This window comes from Sarcophilus harrisii, chromosome 2 (assembly GCF_902635505.1).
Source record: "Sarcophilus harrisii chromosome 2, mSarHar1.11, whole genome shotgun sequence".
NCBI classification, from domain to species: Eukaryota; Metazoa; Chordata; class Mammalia; order Dasyuromorphia; family Dasyuridae; genus Sarcophilus; species Sarcophilus harrisii.
The window spans coordinates 36,372,777-36,393,183 of NC_045427.1; the positions used below are offsets into that span (position 1 = coordinate 36,372,777).

A 20,407-nucleotide genomic window follows, 5' to 3' on the forward strand; every position below is an offset into this window, starting at 1 on the left:
GACAGACAGACAGGCAGAAGGACAGAGAAATAAATAAACATAGAGACAGAGAATAAGGAGTAGAAAAGGGAGGGGGCAAGCAATATGATTGAGTGACTAGTATAAGAATCAGGAAGCCTCTGACACATGACCATAATTTACACACTAGGAGAATTCATACAGGGCTAAGGAGCTCAACTGACGTTAATATGACTAATGATAACCCAAAATAACTAGTTCCCTTCACAGAGATAAATCTTACTTGATACACAGCTAAATTTCTCATGCTGGTCTGCTACTTCAACTACTAACCCTCTCCCCTTTAAAAATTTTCAAAACTTTTATTAATACCTTTTGTTTTTATATTACTTTCATTTCTGAACTCTTCTTCCCTACTGAGAGTCACCTCTTTTAATGAAATAAAGAGAAAAAGAAAGGAAGGAAAGAAGGGAGAGAGGAAGGAAGGGAGGGAGGAAGAAGGAAAGGAAGAAAGAGAGGGAGGGAAGGAGAGAGGGAGGGAGGAATGCAGGGAGATAGAAAAAGAAGAAAAAAGGTAGAGAAAGAAGGGTCAATAAACAAACCAGATAAACTGATCTGACAGTATATTCTGTCCCTCCTGTAGTCCCTCCATATTCTGCAAAGAAGGGAGAGAAGTGCATTTTTCTCATCTCTTTTTCGAGGACCACCTCTCTCAATCACTGTTTACAAAGCAAATGAGATCACAGATTGTGGATGGCTAAGTTCAGGCCAACTCCTTACCATGGAATGTCAGAGGGACATTGGAGATCATTCTACAACCAGAGTTGTCCACAATTGGAATGTATTGTCTTAGGAAATAATAGATTTCTCCAACCTGGGAGGTGTCCAAGTAGCAATTGAATGATCCACTTGTCCAGGGATGTTGTCAAGGGAATTACTGGTGAGATACAAGATGGATTCGGTAATTGTGAGCCTCAGATGCAATGAATTTTTTTTAGGATTTCAGGATTTAAGGGTTGAGAGGGGTCTTGTTGATCCATTAGTCCATTGCTTCAGTTAACAATGAGGCAAACTAAGACTCAGGGAAACGATGTGATTTGTAGATGGCCATGGGACCAATCAATAGTTGAGTAAAAACCAGTATCCAAGCCTTCCATTAAACTTTCCTCTCACTACACAATATCACTTCCTTTGAGATACAACAATGATACAATGCATCACTGTTGTATCCAGAAGCCAGCATAGTCATTCCAAGAGAACGGGAAACATGAAAATAAGAAATGGAAAAGAAAAGCTAGAGAAGTTTACATGAAAAATAAGAATTGCAGGGGCAAAGCTGCTCTTTGGAAAAAGCAACTCTTCCTGCTTATCTTGTATGAGTGTCCCCTGGGGGAGGAGGAGATATAATAAATTATTCTAAGGAGTTTTATAGTTTTTGATTAATGGCAATAAGATGATCAATTTAATTCATCAAGAATTCTCTAAGTGCCATATCCTATGCTGAGGGCTGAGCATATAAATAATAATAATAATAATAAAATACATTCCTCATCTTCAGGGAGCATATAGTTTAAAACACAAACTGATTTTTCCAGGATCCAGATCTACACTCTCTCAGGATGGTCTTTTAGGAGCTCAATACCTAGTTTGTAGACTAGTGAGAGTTTGTACTGGCCGCTTTTGTCAGGATTTGTTCCCTCATTTCCTAGGGATTTAAGGTAGTTTAAAAAGGGATAACTCCAACCCCCAGCTCAAGCCTGACCTCTCCTTACAGAAATTTGTGAGCACCACGGTCCGCCCAACACTGATGCCCTATCCAGAGCTCTACAACTGGGACAGTTGTGCCGAATTTGTCTCAGATTTCCTCACTATGGTGCCCCTGCCATCTGCCATCCAGCTGGTAAGAGTATCACATCGGGCTCCATGCAGGAACATGGCATGGCTATTTTACAGAAAGATAGAGCTAAGGGCTTCTGGAATGAGGGGAACACCTGGTTATAGGTCACTCAGTGTGTCTGGGGGTAGAGCTGAGTGGAAGCTACCAGGAGGATACTTTCTCAGACTAGATAACTTTGAATTCATGAGTTTCCTAAGATTGTAGGATTGGGAGCTGGAAGGAGCCTTGGCAATCACCTAGTCCAAATCACCAACCAGCTGGCAAAGTGGACAGAATGCTAGACTTGGAGTCAAGAAGACCTGGATTCAAATCCTGCTTCAGACATTACATAGCTGAATAACCTGAATAAACAGGATCAATAAGAGTACTTCACAGGGTTATTATAAAGATCAAATGAGATGACATCCTTTACAAACTTTGCTAACCTTAAAATCTTACATAAGCAATGATATCATCATCATCATCATCATCACCCCCCAACTCTAGAAACAGATGTAAAAAAGGAGGTTACATAATTAACCCTGGTTCTATTAGTAAAGACCCAAGCCCATATTCAGGGCTCTTTCCACTACAATCACTGATTCTCTCCCCTTCTCCTATAAGCATAGACACAGATGGGCTTGCGTTCCCAGCGGGCAGAGAAGCTAGGGGCTACTCCATGACCAAGGGGCTGCCTGGACCTGTTCTCTGACTCGCTTACTTCTGCTTGTCCCAGCCAGAATATTTGTTCTCCCCTACCTCTGTCCTCAAGTACCAGAAGGGGAATTGCTTTGACTTCAGCGTCCTGCTGTGCGCCATGCTCATTGGTGCTGGCTACGATGCCTATTGCGTCAGTGGCTACGCCAGCCAGGAAATGTGCCTCATGGACCTGACTCGGGAGATGTGCCCTCTGCTGAAGAAACCCAAGAAGGTAAGGGGGGGACAGATCTGGGGCTGGGCAAGACCCTTCTCCCCTTACTTTTTCATTAATGAAACAAAGGACTATTATTACTGACTACTGACGTAACCATCCCCTTCTTTAGAAGGGGGAAAGAGAATTTCACAAGCCATTCCATTTCATTGGAAGGAGAGGAAAAAAGAATAGACAATGGAGATGTTTTCAGCACATAAGAGGGGGAATCTTGCCCAATGGTGGGACCACTCATGTCCCTGTGCCATCCAGACCTTGTAGTCTCTGATCTGATACAGATCATAGGCAACCAGGTACCAAGATACTGGACCTGGAGTCAGGAAGCCTTTAATTCAAATTTGACCTCAAACACTTCCTAGCTATAGGGACAAGTCACTTACTCTGCCTGCCTCAGTATCCCCAATTGTAAAATGGATATGATAATAGCACCTATCTCTCAGGATTTGAAGTTAACTATTGTAAAGTAATTTGTAAACCTTAAAGGACTACATAAGTGCTAATATTTGCTATCTTCATCATTATTTTGGGGGGGGGGGGCTTTAGGTAGTTGAAGAAAAAGAGAAGGTAATACCCAAAAAGTATGCAATCAAACCTGCAAGGGACCTCCGCAGCAAGTTTGAGCTGGCCCAGCAAGCCAAGAAGGAAAAAGAAATTAAGGATGCAGAGGAGAAGAAACAGAAAGAAGAAAGAGAAAAAATCTTGGTGGGTTCCATGAACTCCACAAGTGTGGTGTTTCCTGGATATACTAATCAGGAAGTTCTCATGCACACAGAGAAATCAAGGCACAGGGAAAGAGTTAAACTTCTTGAGACCATTCACTAGAGGCATCTGAATCTGAATTCAGAGCTCTGCCTTCTGGGCTGTTGAGTTTTCCCCTTTGAGTCTTAAACTTCCTCTCTTACCACCTTCTTTCATCTCCTAGAGACAGAGGTTGGTAGTTTTCTTAGTCTTTTGTAGACAGGAAGGGACATTCCCTGAGATTCCAGACCTAACTAGATGGTTTTCAAGGAATTGGGTCCTAGTTATTTTCTCCCTGTAAGAAAAGTCCACATTACTCTTGTGGGTCACCAGACCCTCACACCCAGGTTGTCCTTTCCTGGCACATTGTTACTGTTTCTCTCCTCCTAGGAAGCAAGTAAACCACCTCCAGACCCGATGCATGGTCTTCGGATTCATGCATGGGTTCTTATCCTGAGTGGAAAGCGTGAAGTCCCTGAGAGCTTCTTCATTGACCCATTTACTGCCCGCAGCTATAGAACCCAAGATGAACATTTCCTTGGGATTGAAAGCATCTGGAACCACAAGAACTACTGGGTCAACATGCAAGATTGCTGGAATGGTTGTAAGGTACCACCATTGGAGGAAAGCAGCCCAACCCAAGCAGTCAGAGGAACAGAGAGCTTGGCCCTTTGGGTCTCTCTGCCTTGTGCATGTTCAGGGATAATAATCCTTCTTGCTTAAGACAGCCAAAAAAAAAATGTTTTGGAAAAATTGGGAATTCTTTGAGGAGATAAGACAGTTCTTTTCCATTGCCTAGACTCTAAGCCGAGAAAGATCTCTTAGTCTATCCTCCTGTTCTCAGGCAAAACTGCATAACCAAAAAATCCTGGATCAAGGGAGAAAAGAGTAAATCTAATCTATATTTTAAAAAAGCCACAACCTCATTTTATCACCCATTCTAGTTTCTTCTCACATCGTCCCATTAAGAAAATTTCCCCTGATTAAACCAAAATGTCTTAAATTGCAATTTTATCTCATTTTCATGTGATCTTTCCCAGGGAGAAAGGGAGAGCAAATTGTCCACTATAGTCTTTAATACAACCATTCAGGCATTATTGTTAAGCTTTCCTGCTCTCCTAAATGATGATTATCATATTGAAAAGATGACATCCAATTTAGAGTGAGGTTTAAAGAACTATAAATACCTAAGTAAAATCAATAACGTCTTCACTAATATTTAATTATTTTGGACCATTGCTTAATCTAAACCTGTCTATTCCCTGAGGCTACAGGATATTGATATGATGCTTTCTAGTGCACCCTTTTAAAAGAGTTATAAGGCTTTGGGGGGAATATAAGTATAGATATAGAGATATAGAATTAGCTATAAATATTGACATAAACATAGATAATATATCTTGTAAGGAGATCCATGTTTAGATTAAGCAATGTTCAAGAATAATTTAAAGCCAGTGTGAAATATATATATATATATATATATAATTTTATCCAGATGTTTATTTTTTAGTTTTATTTTATTTGCAATTCCAAATCTTCTGTCTTCCCTCCCTTCCTTTTCCCCACATATTGAGAAGATGAGGAAAATAAAACCAGTTTAAATATATAGAGTCATGCAAAATAAATTTCTGCATTAGCTATGTTTGAGAGAGAGAGAGAGAGAGAGAGAGAGAGAGAGAGAGAGAGAGAGAGAGAGCACTTGCATATCACCACAGGACTTTGACATGAAAATAAGGTTCACCGCACTTGCATATCACCACAGGACTTTGACATGAAAATAAGGTTCAAGTATTGTGTTCTTCCCCTTCTTTTACCCCCTTCTCTTTGTATAAACTCTTCTTTTCATATACCATTTATATGAGAAAAATTTAGCTGTTCTTCCTCTCCCTTCCACCTCTCTCAAAATAGTCTTCTTCCTCACCCTTAAATTTTTCTTTTGAAATGATACTAGCATAATAAAATTACACTCAGATTCTCTACTTAAACTCCCTCTATGGACCCTAACACTTACTGATGATAAAGTCCTAAGAGGTTTTATATATATATATATATAAAAACCTTTCTCTATATATATATATGTGTGTGTGTGTGTGTGTGTGTGTGTGTGTGTAGAGAGAGAGATAACTATAGATACAGAGAGATATAGATATATATGAACGTAAACAGTTTAATCTTGATTAGTCCTCTATGATTTCTTTTTTTAACCTTTTTTTGTGCTTCTGTTGAGTCTTTTTTTCTGAATGCCAAATTTTCTGTTCCGCTCCAGTCTTTTCATGCTTGAAAATCTTCTATTTGTTTAAATATCTGTTTCAGATTGTACTCTGTTTTGCTGAGTAGTCTATTCTTGGTTGTATTCCTAGATTCTCTGCCTCCTAGAATATCATATTCCAAGTTCTCCATTTCTTTATGGTGGTAGCTGCTGCATTTTGGGTGGTCCTGACTATGATTCTGTGGTACTTGAATTTTCTTTCTGGCTACTTTTAGTGTCTCTTCCTTGATTGAGGAGGTCTGCATTTGAATTGTAATATTCCTAGGAGTTCTCATTATGGAATTTCAGGAGGAAATCAGTGAATTTTTTTAAGTTCTACATTGCCCTCTTTATCCTAAGATATCTAGACATTCTTCCCTATAATTTATTGCAAGTAGTATCTAAGCTGTTTTTTGTTCATGGCTTTCAGTAGTCTAATAATTCCTAAATTTTTTCTCCTTGATCTATTTTCTAGATTAGCTGTTTTTCTTCTAAAGTATTTGATGTTTTTATTTCTATTTATTTCAGCCTTTTGACTTTGTTTTATTATTTCTTTGTCTCATGAAATCATTAAGTTCTATTTGACCCATTTTAATTTTTAAGGAGTATTTTTTTCAATGATGTTTTAGAATTCTTTTACCCTTTGGCCAATTTGATTTTTAAGGATTTGTTTCTTCCACTAATTTGGGGGACTTTTTTTTTTTTTACCAAGCTATTAATTATCTTTTTAAAACTTCTATGCATAACTTTCATTTCCTTTCCAAAGTTTTCCTCTCCACTTTTATGTGTGTTTTTAAAATTTTTTGGCTCTTTTTAAAAATTTTTCTTTCCTATTTCAGAGTCTGATTCTTTTTCTACAGCAAAATAACGTTTTGGTCAGGTATACTTATTGTGTATCTAATTTATATTTTAATATATTTAACATCTACTAGTCATCCTGCCATCTAGGGGAGGGGGTGGGGGGGGGTAAGAGGTGAAAAATTGGAACAAGAGGTTTGGCAATTGTTAATGCTGTAAAGTTACCCATGTATATATCCTGTAAATAAAAGGCTATTAAATTAAAAAAAAATTTTTTCTTTCCTTCATTCTGCTAGGAATATTTGTTGATCTTATGTCTAATCTGCATTTTCTTAGAGATTTCTGCTCCGATGCTTTCTGACCTTGTATTCAGTCTCAGCCCCTGGACACTGGGATGTTCCCTGCTATTGCAGCCACAACTACCACCACAGCCACAACCACATGCAGTTACCACTGCTACCTGTTGCATTGCTGCTGCTACTATGTTTTTCTGACCAGTGTTAGGACACTCCAATGTCCACAGAGCTCTAATCTTCCTGAGCTTCACTGGGCTAGGAAAAATTACTAACTTTTATTGGCTATTGGCTTTTCCAATCAGAAACTAGTGTGGAATTTTTTCCAGATTTGTGTAAGAGCTCACCCAGATTTGGGTGAACTAGGCAAACATGCTTCTTCTTATTCCACCATCTTAATTTCAGTCCCTATCTAGGTGTTAATCATTCTTCAAATTTTACTCTAAATTGGATACCACATTTTAAAATATAACAATTAATACAGCTGCACACATAACTTTAATTGCAGTATTTTAAAACTTCAGAACAGTTTAAGACCAAAAAATCTTTACAACCAGATTTTTCTATAGCCTTTAACCTATCTAATAGGAGTAATCTTTAACATTCTGCTATTGCAGAGGAAATGTCTCTTTTGGTCAGAAACATTCCCTGGTTGATAGTTTTTACTCCACTCTCTCTCATAGCAAAGTTTTTGGTCTGCATAACGTCATACAATGGGGTCTCCCTTTCACTCATTTTCTCCTTCTCTCCCTTTTCCACTCTGCAAATTTCTTTCTTTCTTTCTTTCTTTTTTTCTTTCTTTCTTTCTTTCTTTCTTTCTTTCTTTCTTTCTTTCTTTCTTTCTTTCTTTCTTTCTTTCTTTCTTTCTTTCTTTCCTTCTTCTTCTTCTTCTTCTTCTTCTTCTTCTTCTTCTTCTTCTTCTTCTTCTTCTTCTTCTTCTTCTTCTTCTTCTTCTTCTTCTTCTTCTTCTTCTTCTTCTTCTTCTTCTTCTTCTTCTTCTTCTTCTTCTTCTTCTTCTTCTTCTTCCACTCTGTGTGTCTGTCTGTCTCTCCCCCTCCACTGTCGATCCATCTCTTTCTCTGTGTCTATCCATGTCTCTGTCTCTCTCTTACTCTCTCTTTCTGTCTGTCTCTGTGTCTCTGTGTTATTGTGTGTCTCTGTCTCTTTCTGTCTTTCTGTATCTGTCTGTCTCTCTCTCCTTCTCTCTCTCTCTCTCTCTCTCTCTCTCTCTCTCTCTCTCTCTCTCCCCCCCAGCTCCCTCCCTCTCTTCCAGCTCCCTCCCTCTCTCTCCCCCTCAATATGCTATGCATTTCACCACCCAGTTGCTTCTTAAACAAAGTCATCTCTTCATAAGAGGAAGAGGGCAAAATAGCAAAGAGCGTTGGTTGAGTCACTTCTCTGCTCAGAGCCTCAGTTTTGGCAAATGTGAAAGGAAGGAGAGCTGGACCACATGACCCTGAGTGTCCTTTCTGGTTCTGCCATTTGATGTCCAGCAATCTCCTAACACTGTTGTGTCCTTTGTGCACGCCCTTGATTGTCCACATAGGTAGTAGCCCTGAGCATCCTCAGAACCATGCCTGTTTTGCCAACCTTGATTTTTTTTAATCCTCTGTTAAATAACCTTTTATGTTTGATTTAAATATATTTTAAATAGCTAAGTCCTAACAGTTTGAGTTTGGCTGGAGCTCAGAATTTTTTTTCCTTCCCAGGATCTCACCTTTGACCTAGGAGATCCTCTGAGGTGGGAATTCTTGCTTTTGGGGACTGAAAAGCCTTATCTTTCCCTGATGGAAGAGGAAGAAGACCTTGCAGAGGATGATGATATTGAAAATCTGGTAAGCATGGTGTTTTTTTTTTTTTTTGTGTGTGTGTGTGTGTGTGTGTGTTCTATTTATATACATCCTCACTGTAGTGAGAGGAGAAAAGAAGCTGAAGAAATGTTAGTTCAAGCAAGATAAATCTGAACCCTCAAGAATAGAAATATAGCTAAAGATAACTATAGATGGAAAGAGCAGATCCTTAGATATGGAAGGGATCATTTTACTTAAAGGAAAATGGAGGTACAGAATGGGAAATAAAGAACTTGCTCATAATTATGCATATAAGACAGACAGATTTACATACACATGGCAGGTAGAGATATACATATGCACATATGTATATAGATACATACATACATACTTAGGTACATAGATAAATGAATAGGTAGCTACATACACACATGGACAGATACATATATATAAACACAGACACAAATATATGAATATATAGACAGATACATACACACAAATAGATACATAGAGAGGTAGATGGATTAATATGTACATAGACACATAGATACATACATATGTAGACAGATACATACATAGACAAATGGATACATATATGGACAGGGGATAGATAGATACATACATAGACAGATAGATACCTGCACATATTCTTACCCAACTAGATATATACATATATACATACATACATACATAGACAGATAGATACATACACAGAAACATAGATGCACACACAAATAAATACATACATACACACACAGACAGACATGGACAGGCAGATAGATAGATATGTAAATATAAAATTGATAGTAAATAGATAGATAATTGATAGATGATAGATGATTGATAGGCAGATAGATTATAGATAGATAATTGATAGATGATAATTGATAGGTAAATAGATAAATAGATATATAGATATATGATTGATAGGTAGATAGATGAAAAGACAAATAGAAGTATAGCGAGACAGAAGAATCGTTTTCTTTTGTGCCAGGTGCTGGGCTCAGCCCCAGGAGTACATACAGTCTCTGCCTGGGACCTTCCATTCTCATGTCTCACGATGACTTATAAAGGGGACTGGAAACCAGTGAGTGGAGGGTGGGAGGAAGCTGCTCAGAGCCAGGGTCTGGCCGGACGTGTCCAGGAAACGCATTCTGGGTCAGAACGAGCCACGCTCTAAGGCTGACCAAACCCATCTCTTGGGTTCCTTCTGCTCCAAGTCCTCGTGGTCACAGATCTACTAAAACAGTTCCAGAGGCTCCTAATTTTGAGTCGAGGTCGCCCTCTGCTGACTATAACGTGTCATGCATGTCATCATTTATGGTCTATTGTATCTTGACCTCAAGGTCAACACCATCCCAGGCCGTCTGGACTTTGGTGCCTCTGAAGAGAGAGGGAACGACTCTGCCTCATTTAAATTAAGTTCACTCGGAAGTCAGGACGTGCCACTGGATGACAGAGTTGATGGAACCAGCTTCATAGTCAGGAAGTCCTGGATTCAAGTGCCGCAATTCCCTTCACACTTAGGCTCCCCCTCTACTGAAATCACAAGTCTAGTGCATCCCCCAGACCTTGTTTCCCCTTCATCAGGAGGAAAAGTGGGCTGTGTGTGAACAGAATTGTTAAAGCTCCTCCTCACGGTGGGAGGCCCAAGCGGAGGGCCTGAGAGCATGGGTTTGGAGCAGGCAGGAAGGAGCTCCAGAGATATTCTGGCCCAATCCCTTCATGCAACAACAGGGAAAGGAGGCCTTGAGAGGTTACGTGATTTAAGATCTTAGATTTGGAACTCAAAGATTTTAGAAAACCAGCTCCTCATTCGACAAATGAGGAAACAGGACCAGGTGCTAAGTCAGGAACCTGATAAAAAAAATAGCTGCCAGTTATCTCACTTTTAGGGTTAATTAACTCCTGCACACTCATGGAGGGGGCGAGCATCAGCTGCAAGATCACCAATGAGCAAACCACTTCACTTCCGGATGGCCTGTGAGGACTCTTCCAGAGCTAAATCTGTGCCCTCCCTGAGACTTTTCTGTTAAAAAAAGGAATTGGACTAGGTCAGGGATCCTCAATATTTTTGTATGATAGAACCCCAATAGAAGCATATGAATCATTCTCAGGAGAGAAAGAGAGACAGAGACAGAGACAGAGACAGAGACAGAAGAAGAGACACACAGACAGGGACAGACAGACACACAGAGAAAAAGATGGAGCAGCAGAGAGAGCAACAGGCAGAAAGAGACAGACAGAGACAGAGAGACAGAGACAGAGACAGACAGAAGAAGAGACACACAGACAGGGACAGAGACACAGAGAAAAAGATGGAGCAGCAGAGAACAACAGGCAGAAAGAGACAAGAGACACAGACAGAGACAGAGAGACAGAGATGAAAAAACAGAGACAAAGAGACCAAGAGAGAGAGACTTAACCTTGCTCTGAGTATCTCTGTCCTTGACTAAGAAAAGATCTGCAGGGGTCTGAAGCATCACCCAGAAAGAGGTGATGCTTGATGTTTAAGATACATTAAAATATACAGAATTATGATGAAAACTATATCAAAATATAGTTATCAAGAAATTTAAGAATCCCTAAATTTGGATTATTGCTGAGATATTTTCTAGTTCTGAATTCTTTGTTCCTAAGTTATTTTTACCTCTCTGGCATTCAGTTTCTTCATCTGCAAGACAAGCAGGCTGGTTGAGAGGGTCTCTAAAGCCCTTTGCCCCTCTGAATTCTTTAAGCCTAAAAAATCCACCCAACCTCCACTGAAATCACTTTCTTTCTCCATAGGACAAAGAAGATGAAAACAAGAACTTTGATATGCCCTGTTCTTGGGTGGAACCCATTTATATATCACCCAAAGGTAAATACCTAATTTCTCAATGACTGCCTGGTTTTCCCTCCTCAGACAAGTCCAGTTCCCTAAGATTCCAACCAGGGGTCTCAATGGTTGTTAGGCTAATATTAACTTGATTTCAGTCCTATTCCAGGTTCATACTTTAAATCTAAAATTGGTTTCCCTTGCGTGTTTACTGTCCCACCAGAAGGTACTCATTCCCCTCTCCTTACTGCCCACAGGAAATTGATGTAAATAATTTGGTTATCACCATTGAGAGTGATGGTCATGTCTTTGGTTATTGCCATTGAGAATGATGGTCACATCCTTGCCCCAAGTATGTCTGGGAGGAAATTGGTAAAAAAAATAATTTGGTTATTGTCATTGAGAATGATGGCCATATCCTTGCCCCAAGTAAATTTGGGAGGAAATTGATAAAAAATAATAATTTGGTTATTGCCGTTGAGAATGATGGGAGATACACTTGCTCCAAGTGTACTCCCCAGAGATTGAAAATGGTTCTGAGGAGACCCAGTGCCACTCAGAAAAAGACTAGCAAGCCCCTTGGCACTTTTCTGGAAACCCAAGTAACACTGTGCTGAAGTCAAAAGCTAAATGGAAGATGCTTTTCTAAATAGGAAGTCAAGGAGAAAGGGGCATATACTGGTCCCTGTGGCTCCACAGATAGTCTAGTCATGTATGGGTAGGATTGTGCCAAAGAGACAGAGGCAGCTCAAACCTAAGGAATCGGGAAGAAGGGAACTTTGCAGGTGCTGAACTGTCTCATCAGAAGTTGGAACCTTCCTAGAGAAATCTAATCAACCAATCAACAAATGTTAATCAAATGCTTTTCTAATGGGCCCAGAACTGTGATAAGCACTGGGAAAGCGAAGAGAGCCAAAAACATGGTCCCTATCCTCAAGGAGCTTACTAAACAATACAAAGTCCATATACAGGTATGATTGAATAATAAAATAAGTACCAGATAACCCTTAGGAATCCAGAAGGATCTCCTGCAAAAAGTTACTCTTGCCTAAGACTTATAGGAAATCAGGGATTCTAAGAAAAGCAGGAGTACATTCCAAGCAGAGATAGTGAAAAGAGCAAGGAAATAGAAGATGTGGGATTTTGTTTAAAAAACAGCAAATAGACATAGAGAGCTTGAAGGGAAATAAAGTATGAATATCCTGAAGAGAGGCAGGAAGGGATCAGGTTTGGAAGAACATTAAATGCCAAGCAGGGACTTTATATTTGATCCTAGAAATAATATCCCCCACAATTTATTGAGTAGGGGGAGGGGGCATGATATGGCCAGCTAACTGTCCAAGGAGCTAAAAATTGGGGATACCAAAATCAGTGTTGGAATTTATTTCACTCAACAACAGTTAAGTAGAGATCCAGTTATGGAAAAGTATTAGGGAGAGAGGGGAGATGGGTTAGGAGAAGGAGATACTAGACATTCTTGCTGCCATCAATAATATAATGAATATAATTCATTGGACTGAATTCACTGTGTTTCGTATATTAGTAAAAGGGTGCAGAAGTCCAAAAGGCAGCAGGTGACTATTAAGTCAAGTAAATAGAGACTCTGAATTTTAGGATAAAACTGATAGCATATTCTATGCATTCTTAGTTGGCCGAATAAGATAGTGTCATCAAACACCTTTCTTGATCTTTTTTTTTTGGTTTGTTTTAACATGTGGGTCCCTTTCCCAGTTTCTAATTCCTAAAATCTCATTGTCTCAGAGAGCTTGACTCTGGTTGAAGAGAGGCACAGGGCTGACAAACTTCCCACTAAGATAAATGAAGGAGATTTGCTTTCTTCTCTCCTCAGATTTTGAGACCCGCTCTCCTCAAGGGAAGAAGGTGATCCAGTACAAGCAGTCCAAACTGGAGAAATGGACTCCATATCTGAATGCCAATGGGCTGGTGTCTCGCCTCACCATCTACGAGGATGTGGATTGTAAGGAGGGGAAATAGGGAGCAAGGAGGAAAGGGGAACTTCCTTTAAATCAAAGGGGAAATCCCATTGGCAAAGAGAGAAGCAAGGTCAAGGATAATGAGCTAGATAGACTGCCTAAGCCTCTGGGAGGCCAGTGAATGCTGGAAATGCTGGGATGCGGTCTAAAGAACAAGCAAGGAAGCAATTCCACAAGCATTTATTAAGTACCTATTGTGTGCCAAGCACTGTGCTAAGCCCTGGGGATACAAATAAATGCAAGGAAATCATCCTACTCTCAGAGGAGATTATGGGGGAAGAAAACATAAGTAGATAGGTAAGTAGATAGATGATAGACATATACATAGATGGATGATAGATATATATAGTAGACAGAAGAATAGATAGATGATAGATAGTAGATATATGGATACAGATAGATGATAGATAGTGGATAGTTGATAGATAAATGGTAGATAGATAGTACATAGACAAATATAGATAGAATAAGTAGGTAGGTAGGTAGGTAGGTAGATGATAGACACATACAGAGATGGATGATAGATAGTAGATAGATGAATAAATAGATGATAGACAGTAGATAGTTGATAGATAAATAGATGATAAATAAATGATAGATATTACTATCTAAGTGAACATAGATAGAAGACAGTTGGTAGGTAGACAGATAGACAAAAAGATAATACAAGTGATGTTGAAGAATAATGAGGTTTTACAATTGATTATCTATGTTAGCTAACTGAGAGTGAATCCAAGATGGAGATAACTGGAAGGATGTTGGTACTTTTAAGAGTAATAGGAAAGTTTAAAAGAAGAACTGTTTGGGAAGTGGGAGAGTAAGTTCTGTTTTGGACAAATTATGTGCCTATACAATATCCGTTTTGAGAAGTACAAAATGTAGTTTGTGATGTAGGACAGGGTCTTAGGAGAGAGTCTAGGACTGGAAATACAGATCTTCAAGTCATTTATATAGAGATAATAATTAAATCAATGGGAGCTGATCAGATCAGCAAAGTAGAAAGTAGGGAAAGAAAAAAGAAGCATACCTTAAGGTTAGAAGCTTGGGAGCTAACAAAGGGGACTAAAAAGGACAAAGAAAGATTAAGAAGGAGCAGTCAAAAAACTAAGAGGAGAGTATTGGATCTAGAATCAAGAGACCTAAGTTTGAATCCCATCTTTGACATTCACTAGCTTTCTGATCCAAACTAGTCTTTTTACCTCTCAAAATCTTGATGACTTTAACTATAAAATGGAAATAATAATAACAATAATAATACCTACTTCTTAAAATTATTATAAGAATCAAATAATATATGTGTCACTTCTAAATCATATGTCATTTATTACTATTATCCTCTCTGGTTAGGTCTCAAGCCCATTGAAGTGAGGGAATGGTACAAGAACAGGGAAGACACGTTAGAGATGAGACAAATGGATAAAGTCTCGAATTGGACCACCGAATACTTCAAGCCTGGGCATTTCCTGGCCCTGAGAGGTACACAGCTCTCCTCAACCACATCAGAAGCCTTAGAAGCTCAAGGTCTATAGAGTCCTCAGAGGTCATCTCATTTCTTTAAAATGCCCCTGACTAGGGATCCAAGGGCAAAGTTAGTAGATGGGAAAAAAGAAAGAGGCACAGATAAAAAAAAAAAAAAAAAAAAAAAATGAAATATTTATAAGATTTTTAGGATGAAAGGAACCTTAGTTATCATCCATTCCAACTCTAATAAACTGAGGCAAACTGAGGCTTGCAGAGATGTCCAGTCATACAAATATCAACTGGCACAGCTAGGATTCAAATCCAGGACTCCCAACCCCAAATCTTGTGCCTTTTCTGCTCACTCATCATTTTGCTGATCCAAGAACACTTTCCCCTCACCTCCCACCCTCCACCCCTGATATCTCAAGTACTTGGCCAAGATCCACAAAGAACATATCCTAAGATTTGGACCCAGAGTAGGGTGGGGCAAATATAAACATTATGGAGCTGAGCCACTTCAACAAGCATTCATTAAGCAATCACTATGTGGGAGGCACAGTGCTAAGTGCTGAGAATACAAATACAGGCAGAAATACTGTCTCTGCTCTCTGAGAATTTACATTCTGATGGGGGGAGACATTACATGAGGAGGAGCTGAATGGGGAAGAAAGTGTGTCTGGCTGGTAAAGAAAATGAAGCATGGAGGAAAGAAGAGGGCTCCCTCACTCACAGGGATGGGTTTTATGGACTCAAGTGATGAGCAAAGGAGGTGGAAACCTAGAATCATGGAATCTCAAAGAGATCAAGTATTTCTGGGGTCATTTAATGCAAACTTCACCCCCATTCAAGAATCCCTTTTAGAATATCCCTGACGGGAGAAATGAACAAAAACATCAGCCCTCTATTTGAATACTTGCAGTGACAGAGAGCTCATTGTTTTGTTTTGTTTTATTTGAAGTGGCCCATTCCATTGTTAAACTGCCTTCATTATTAGAAATTCTTCTTTATATCTTCCTCTTGGCATCTTCTACACATTGGTGCTACATCTGCTTTTTAGGTTTAGCCAGAAAAAATCTAATGTAATCCCTCTTCCAAATGGCATCCTTCAGGTAAAGGAAAATAGCAAAAAGAGCCTCCTCTAAGACTTCTCTTCTACAACTAACCATCCCAAAGCATAGTACAGAGGAAAGAGCATAGGGTTTAGAGTTCAACAATGGATTTTGTCCATTCGGTAGTCTTGTCATGGCTTTAAGAATCTCTATGATGACCTGAGAAATGGGTGCTCTTTTCTCTGACCCACAAGCCAGATCCTGGGGACCTTATCCAGTGGGACACGGGGGATTGTTGTATCCCTATTGCATTACTTTGGTACACTGGCCTTACCCAGAATTCCCTAGGACAATCTCTAAATATATCTCTCTAACTCATGTCTAATTATCTCCAAATATGGATAACATTTGGAGTCCCCATCTCCCATCTGAGCATTAAAGATTGGTGTATTAGAGATAGGGCACTCTATATTTCACTCTATAAAAAATGTATGATATAGAAAGGCCTGAGAACTGAGAATCAATACAGAACCAATGCAGAAAAACATAAACCACTCAAATACTCCATTAGACTGTTCCATTAGACTCTATCTGAAAGATAAATTGTCTTTGAAGGATGCTAAACAAAAATCTTCTTGTCACAGCTATGAAACTTCAAGCAATAGCAAGATGAGGTTACAAGGTATAACTTTCATGGCCACCAAGACATGGCTCTAATCATCCAATCTAGGGTGCCATGTTAGGAACCTTCTCCCTCTAGAACAGTGGTTTTCAAAGAGAATCCTGGGGGTCTCCAAAACCCTTTCAGAATATTTACAAATTCAAAATTAGTTTTTATTTCTAGTATGAGAAATATCTACTTGATACATAACCCACATAAACAAAAACTCTTTGGACAGATCCTCAATAATTTTAATAGTGTAAAGATACTGAGAACAAAGGTTTGAGAACCACTGTTCTGGATGACCGGTACTCAATCTTCTGAACTCAGAATTTCTCTACTTTGGGATTATCTACAAGATCACTCCTCCAACCCTCTACACAGGAGTTTGAAGTTCATTAAATTGTCCACGAACCTTCACCCTGATCAACACAGGCCTAGACAAGTCTCCTCCTGTTATGTATTTCTGCTGCAAGTCCTCATTATCTGCCCCCAGGATGGGAGTGCAGGGATGGAGAAGAAAGCAGTCCTTATTGTTCCTTCCCACTCTCCCTTTCCTACTTTTAGATGAACTCCACAAGACCGTGCCAGGTATAATGTTGAGTGAGTCTCGGAAAGGGCACTGCCAACTCATTTTATACAGAAAGGAAGGATGGCTCTTCTACATGAGTCTACCTCCTTGCCTCCCATTTGCCAATTATATGGGAAGCAGCCTCAGTTCCAGGGGATCAAAAAGAGTCCCCTGTGTTCTGTCCACAAGCATCATTGTCTCTTACAAGGCTCTCCTCGGTGGGGAGGTGCCCCTCAAATGCCTCTAAACAAACAAACAAAAAAACCATGTCTTATAATTTCATCATGTGGTCAGCAGAATTCTTGATCAATCCCTGATCTCCTAATTCTGAGCTTAGTATATTCTCATGAAGATTTGGGTGCTACCTCTATCTTTAAAGAACTCCCAGGTATCTGAGTTCTGAATCTAGTACACTTGATCACTCCAAGTCCAAGGTGCAAACAAACAATTTGCTCTTTTCCCAACCCAGCAAAGAAGTTTCCAAAGAAGTTAAAAAGAAGTTCTAGAAAATTTAAATAAATAAAATCACCAGCAATAAGGTTAAAAAGTGTCAGACATAAAACTCCCTGGACACTAAGTTCAAAAACCTGCTTTGTTGCATTTCCACTCCAGTGGGTCTCAGCTGGTCCCCAATCAATCCCCTTTGTGTGTGTGTTGGGGAAGGAGGCAGAGTTAACCCAAACAACCCCAGGTGTGCACCAGAACACTCATTTCCCCCAGTCCTATTTTGTGGTATAGGAGTGAAAGGAGTTCACTCAGATCTTCCTAGGTCCACCTGGCCTACAGCACAGCACAAAGTCTCTCAAGTCAAGGTCCTAGGGGGAAGTGAACCATCATCTGAGCAAGGCGGCTCTGACATGACTCATCTCTCATTTCTGCCTTTTAGTGCACACCTACAAGAGCATGATACCTGAAACAGAGCGTACGATGGAATTCTACCATAAAGCCAGAGTGGATGGCCTTGTGAAGAGAACCGAGACTCCCCGATCAATGACCGAATACTATGAGGGGAGGGCAGATTTCCTTGTCTACCGACATATCGATTATGGTCCCCGGTCCAAGAAATTTAGCCTCAGCACTGTGGAGACAAACCCTCGGCCCATGTTGGTATGAGCTATAGGCCTGTAGTGTGCTGTTGTCCGTCACCTTGGAGCCTACGGTCCCATTCATATGATAAGGATAATGATGGTCATTATAATGCTCATATTGATGATATTATGTTAGCCCAGTGTAGTATGGATAGAGGGCATTGGAAGACCCGAGAATTGAAGTCTTAGTCATGCTAGCAACCTTGAGCAAAAAGTCAACCTTTCTGAGCCTGTTTCCTCATCTATTAAAAATGCTTTCCTTAATCACATTCTAGATTCTAGATTGAGGCAGAAAGGACCTTAAAAGTTATCAAGCCCAACCGCCTTCATTTTAAAAATGAGTAAATTGAGACACAAAGAAGAAACATGACTTGCCCAAAGTGATATGGCTAGTGTGTAACAGTTCTCTGCCTCTCTATCATTCCACCCTACCTTCATGACCTCCTGTTTATATGTGTCATTGGTCAGTGGACAAAGATATCATAAAGATAACGCACAGAGCACCAGGTCTGGAGTCAGAACAATCTCAGTTCAAATGTAGCCTCAGACACGAGTCACCTGGGCAGGTGACAACCCTGTTCACCTCAGTTTACCTATTTGTAAAAACAAGCTGAAGAAAAAAAATGGCAAGCCATTCTAGTACTTTTACTAAGAAAATCCCAAATGGAGTCATGAAGAGTCAGACATGATTGAAACTGAACAACAATAGTTAAGCTAACATTAATACAGTCTAAAAATTGTGCTTATGCTCCACTTCCTTTTCTGCTGCTTTACTCCTATCATTGCAGAAGCCAAAGAGGACCACATGCTATTTTATATTTTTTCTTTGTTTCATGGTCTACCATAGCTAAGTGACTTGATGGGTTTTTTTTCTTGGATGGTCCTTGAAAAATAGACACATAAGACTATTGTGATGAAGGTGCTTTATAAGGTGCTATGGATATGACAGTGAATGTCATTGTCAATATTATTATTAATAATAGTAGTAATAACTATAATTTATATAGCACCTTAAGGTTTTCAAAATGCTCTAAAATATATTTTTTATCTTCACAATAGCTCTAGGAACAGGGAGGTAATCATTATTATTATTGTTAAGTGTAAATTAAAATATGATTTCTGGCACTTCACCTTGTCAGGCACTCACATCAACATTTGAAGTGGACAGGTTGAAAAGTCTACTGTGATCTGGACAAGGATTAGAATTTTCTACCACCTCCTTCCACTTTGGTAGATTAAACGACAATGACCCAAGCCATCTCTCCTTCACTTCTGGTATCTTTGCTGTCGTTCAATTGTGAACAACTCATTTGACCCCATTTGGAAATTTCTTGGCAAAGATACTGGAGTAATCTGCATTTCCTTCTTCAATTGGTTTCTACTCTAACATTGTCAATTTCTTCTCTCCACCTTTGATAAACTAAGAGAAGAAAGAAAAAATGGGGATGAGAAAAAGTCAAGGAAGAATAAAAGAAACAAGACTTTTTAAAATAGCTGATTAAATTTTGACCCCCTTACTAAAGGAACCCCAGCTTTCATCCCCCTAACATCACTCCAAACCTACTGAAGGGATACAGAGAAATCAGTGATAATTGCTCTGGCTATGATCCTTTCCATGATTTTCCACACTCCAATTTCTTCCCCTAGAAAATCACAGAGCGATTCAACCGAAACCCTGAAAAGATGGCAGATGATGACGTGGATGAGCGTATATTTGTGGTCTCAGATGAGCGGATTCAACTTCGGTACCACTGCAGGGATGATTACATCACTGTCTCAACACGGGAATTCTTAAAAAGGAATGAAGTGGACAACAAAGGGAATAAGATCATCATGACTCCAGAAATGTGTATTTCCTATGAGGTAGGAAAACAGACAGTCAGATAGGCAGATAGACAGACAGAAGACAGGCAAACAGAAAGACAGGTAGACAGGCAGGAGGGCAGGCAGGTAAGCAGACCATATTTTCTTTCTCTGGTGATTCTGTCTGTATTAGCTCTTAAGTATAAACAGAATCCTGATGTTCAGACCTGGTCACTTCAGTCTCCCTTTTTTTGAGGGGGAAGAGGAGTGATATGCTGTTTTATTTTTTTCTTGCAGAGTCTTTAAAGCCCTTCAGAATCACAATTATGA

At 39.5% G+C, this 20,407-nt stretch overlaps 1 protein-coding gene across 7 annotated transcripts in view; it reads left to right on the forward strand.

Moving 5' to 3' along the window:
- DRC7 (dynein regulatory complex subunit 7) overlaps positions 1-20,407 on the forward strand; it is a 36,291-nt gene that overhangs the window by 9,079 nt on the left and 6,805 nt on the right. For all 7 annotated transcript variants that reach the window (XM_031949907.1, XM_031949909.1, XM_031949908.1 and 4 more), the window contains 10 exons: positions 1,733-1,858; positions 2,571-2,765; positions 3,309-3,467; positions 3,894-4,112; positions 8,552-8,677; positions 11,420-11,492; positions 13,300-13,428; positions 14,792-14,920; positions 18,073-18,293; positions 19,922-20,137. In XM_031949907.1, coding sequence (XP_031805767.1) covers positions 1,733-1,858; positions 2,571-2,765; positions 3,309-3,467; positions 3,894-4,112; positions 8,552-8,677; positions 11,420-11,492; positions 13,300-13,428; positions 14,792-14,920; positions 18,073-18,293; positions 19,922-20,137 — 1,593 coding nt within the window. The remainder of the gene's footprint in view (positions 1-1,732; positions 1,859-2,570; positions 2,766-3,308; positions 3,468-3,893; positions 4,113-8,551; positions 8,678-11,419; positions 11,493-13,299; positions 13,429-14,791; positions 14,921-18,072; positions 18,294-19,921; positions 20,138-20,407) is intronic.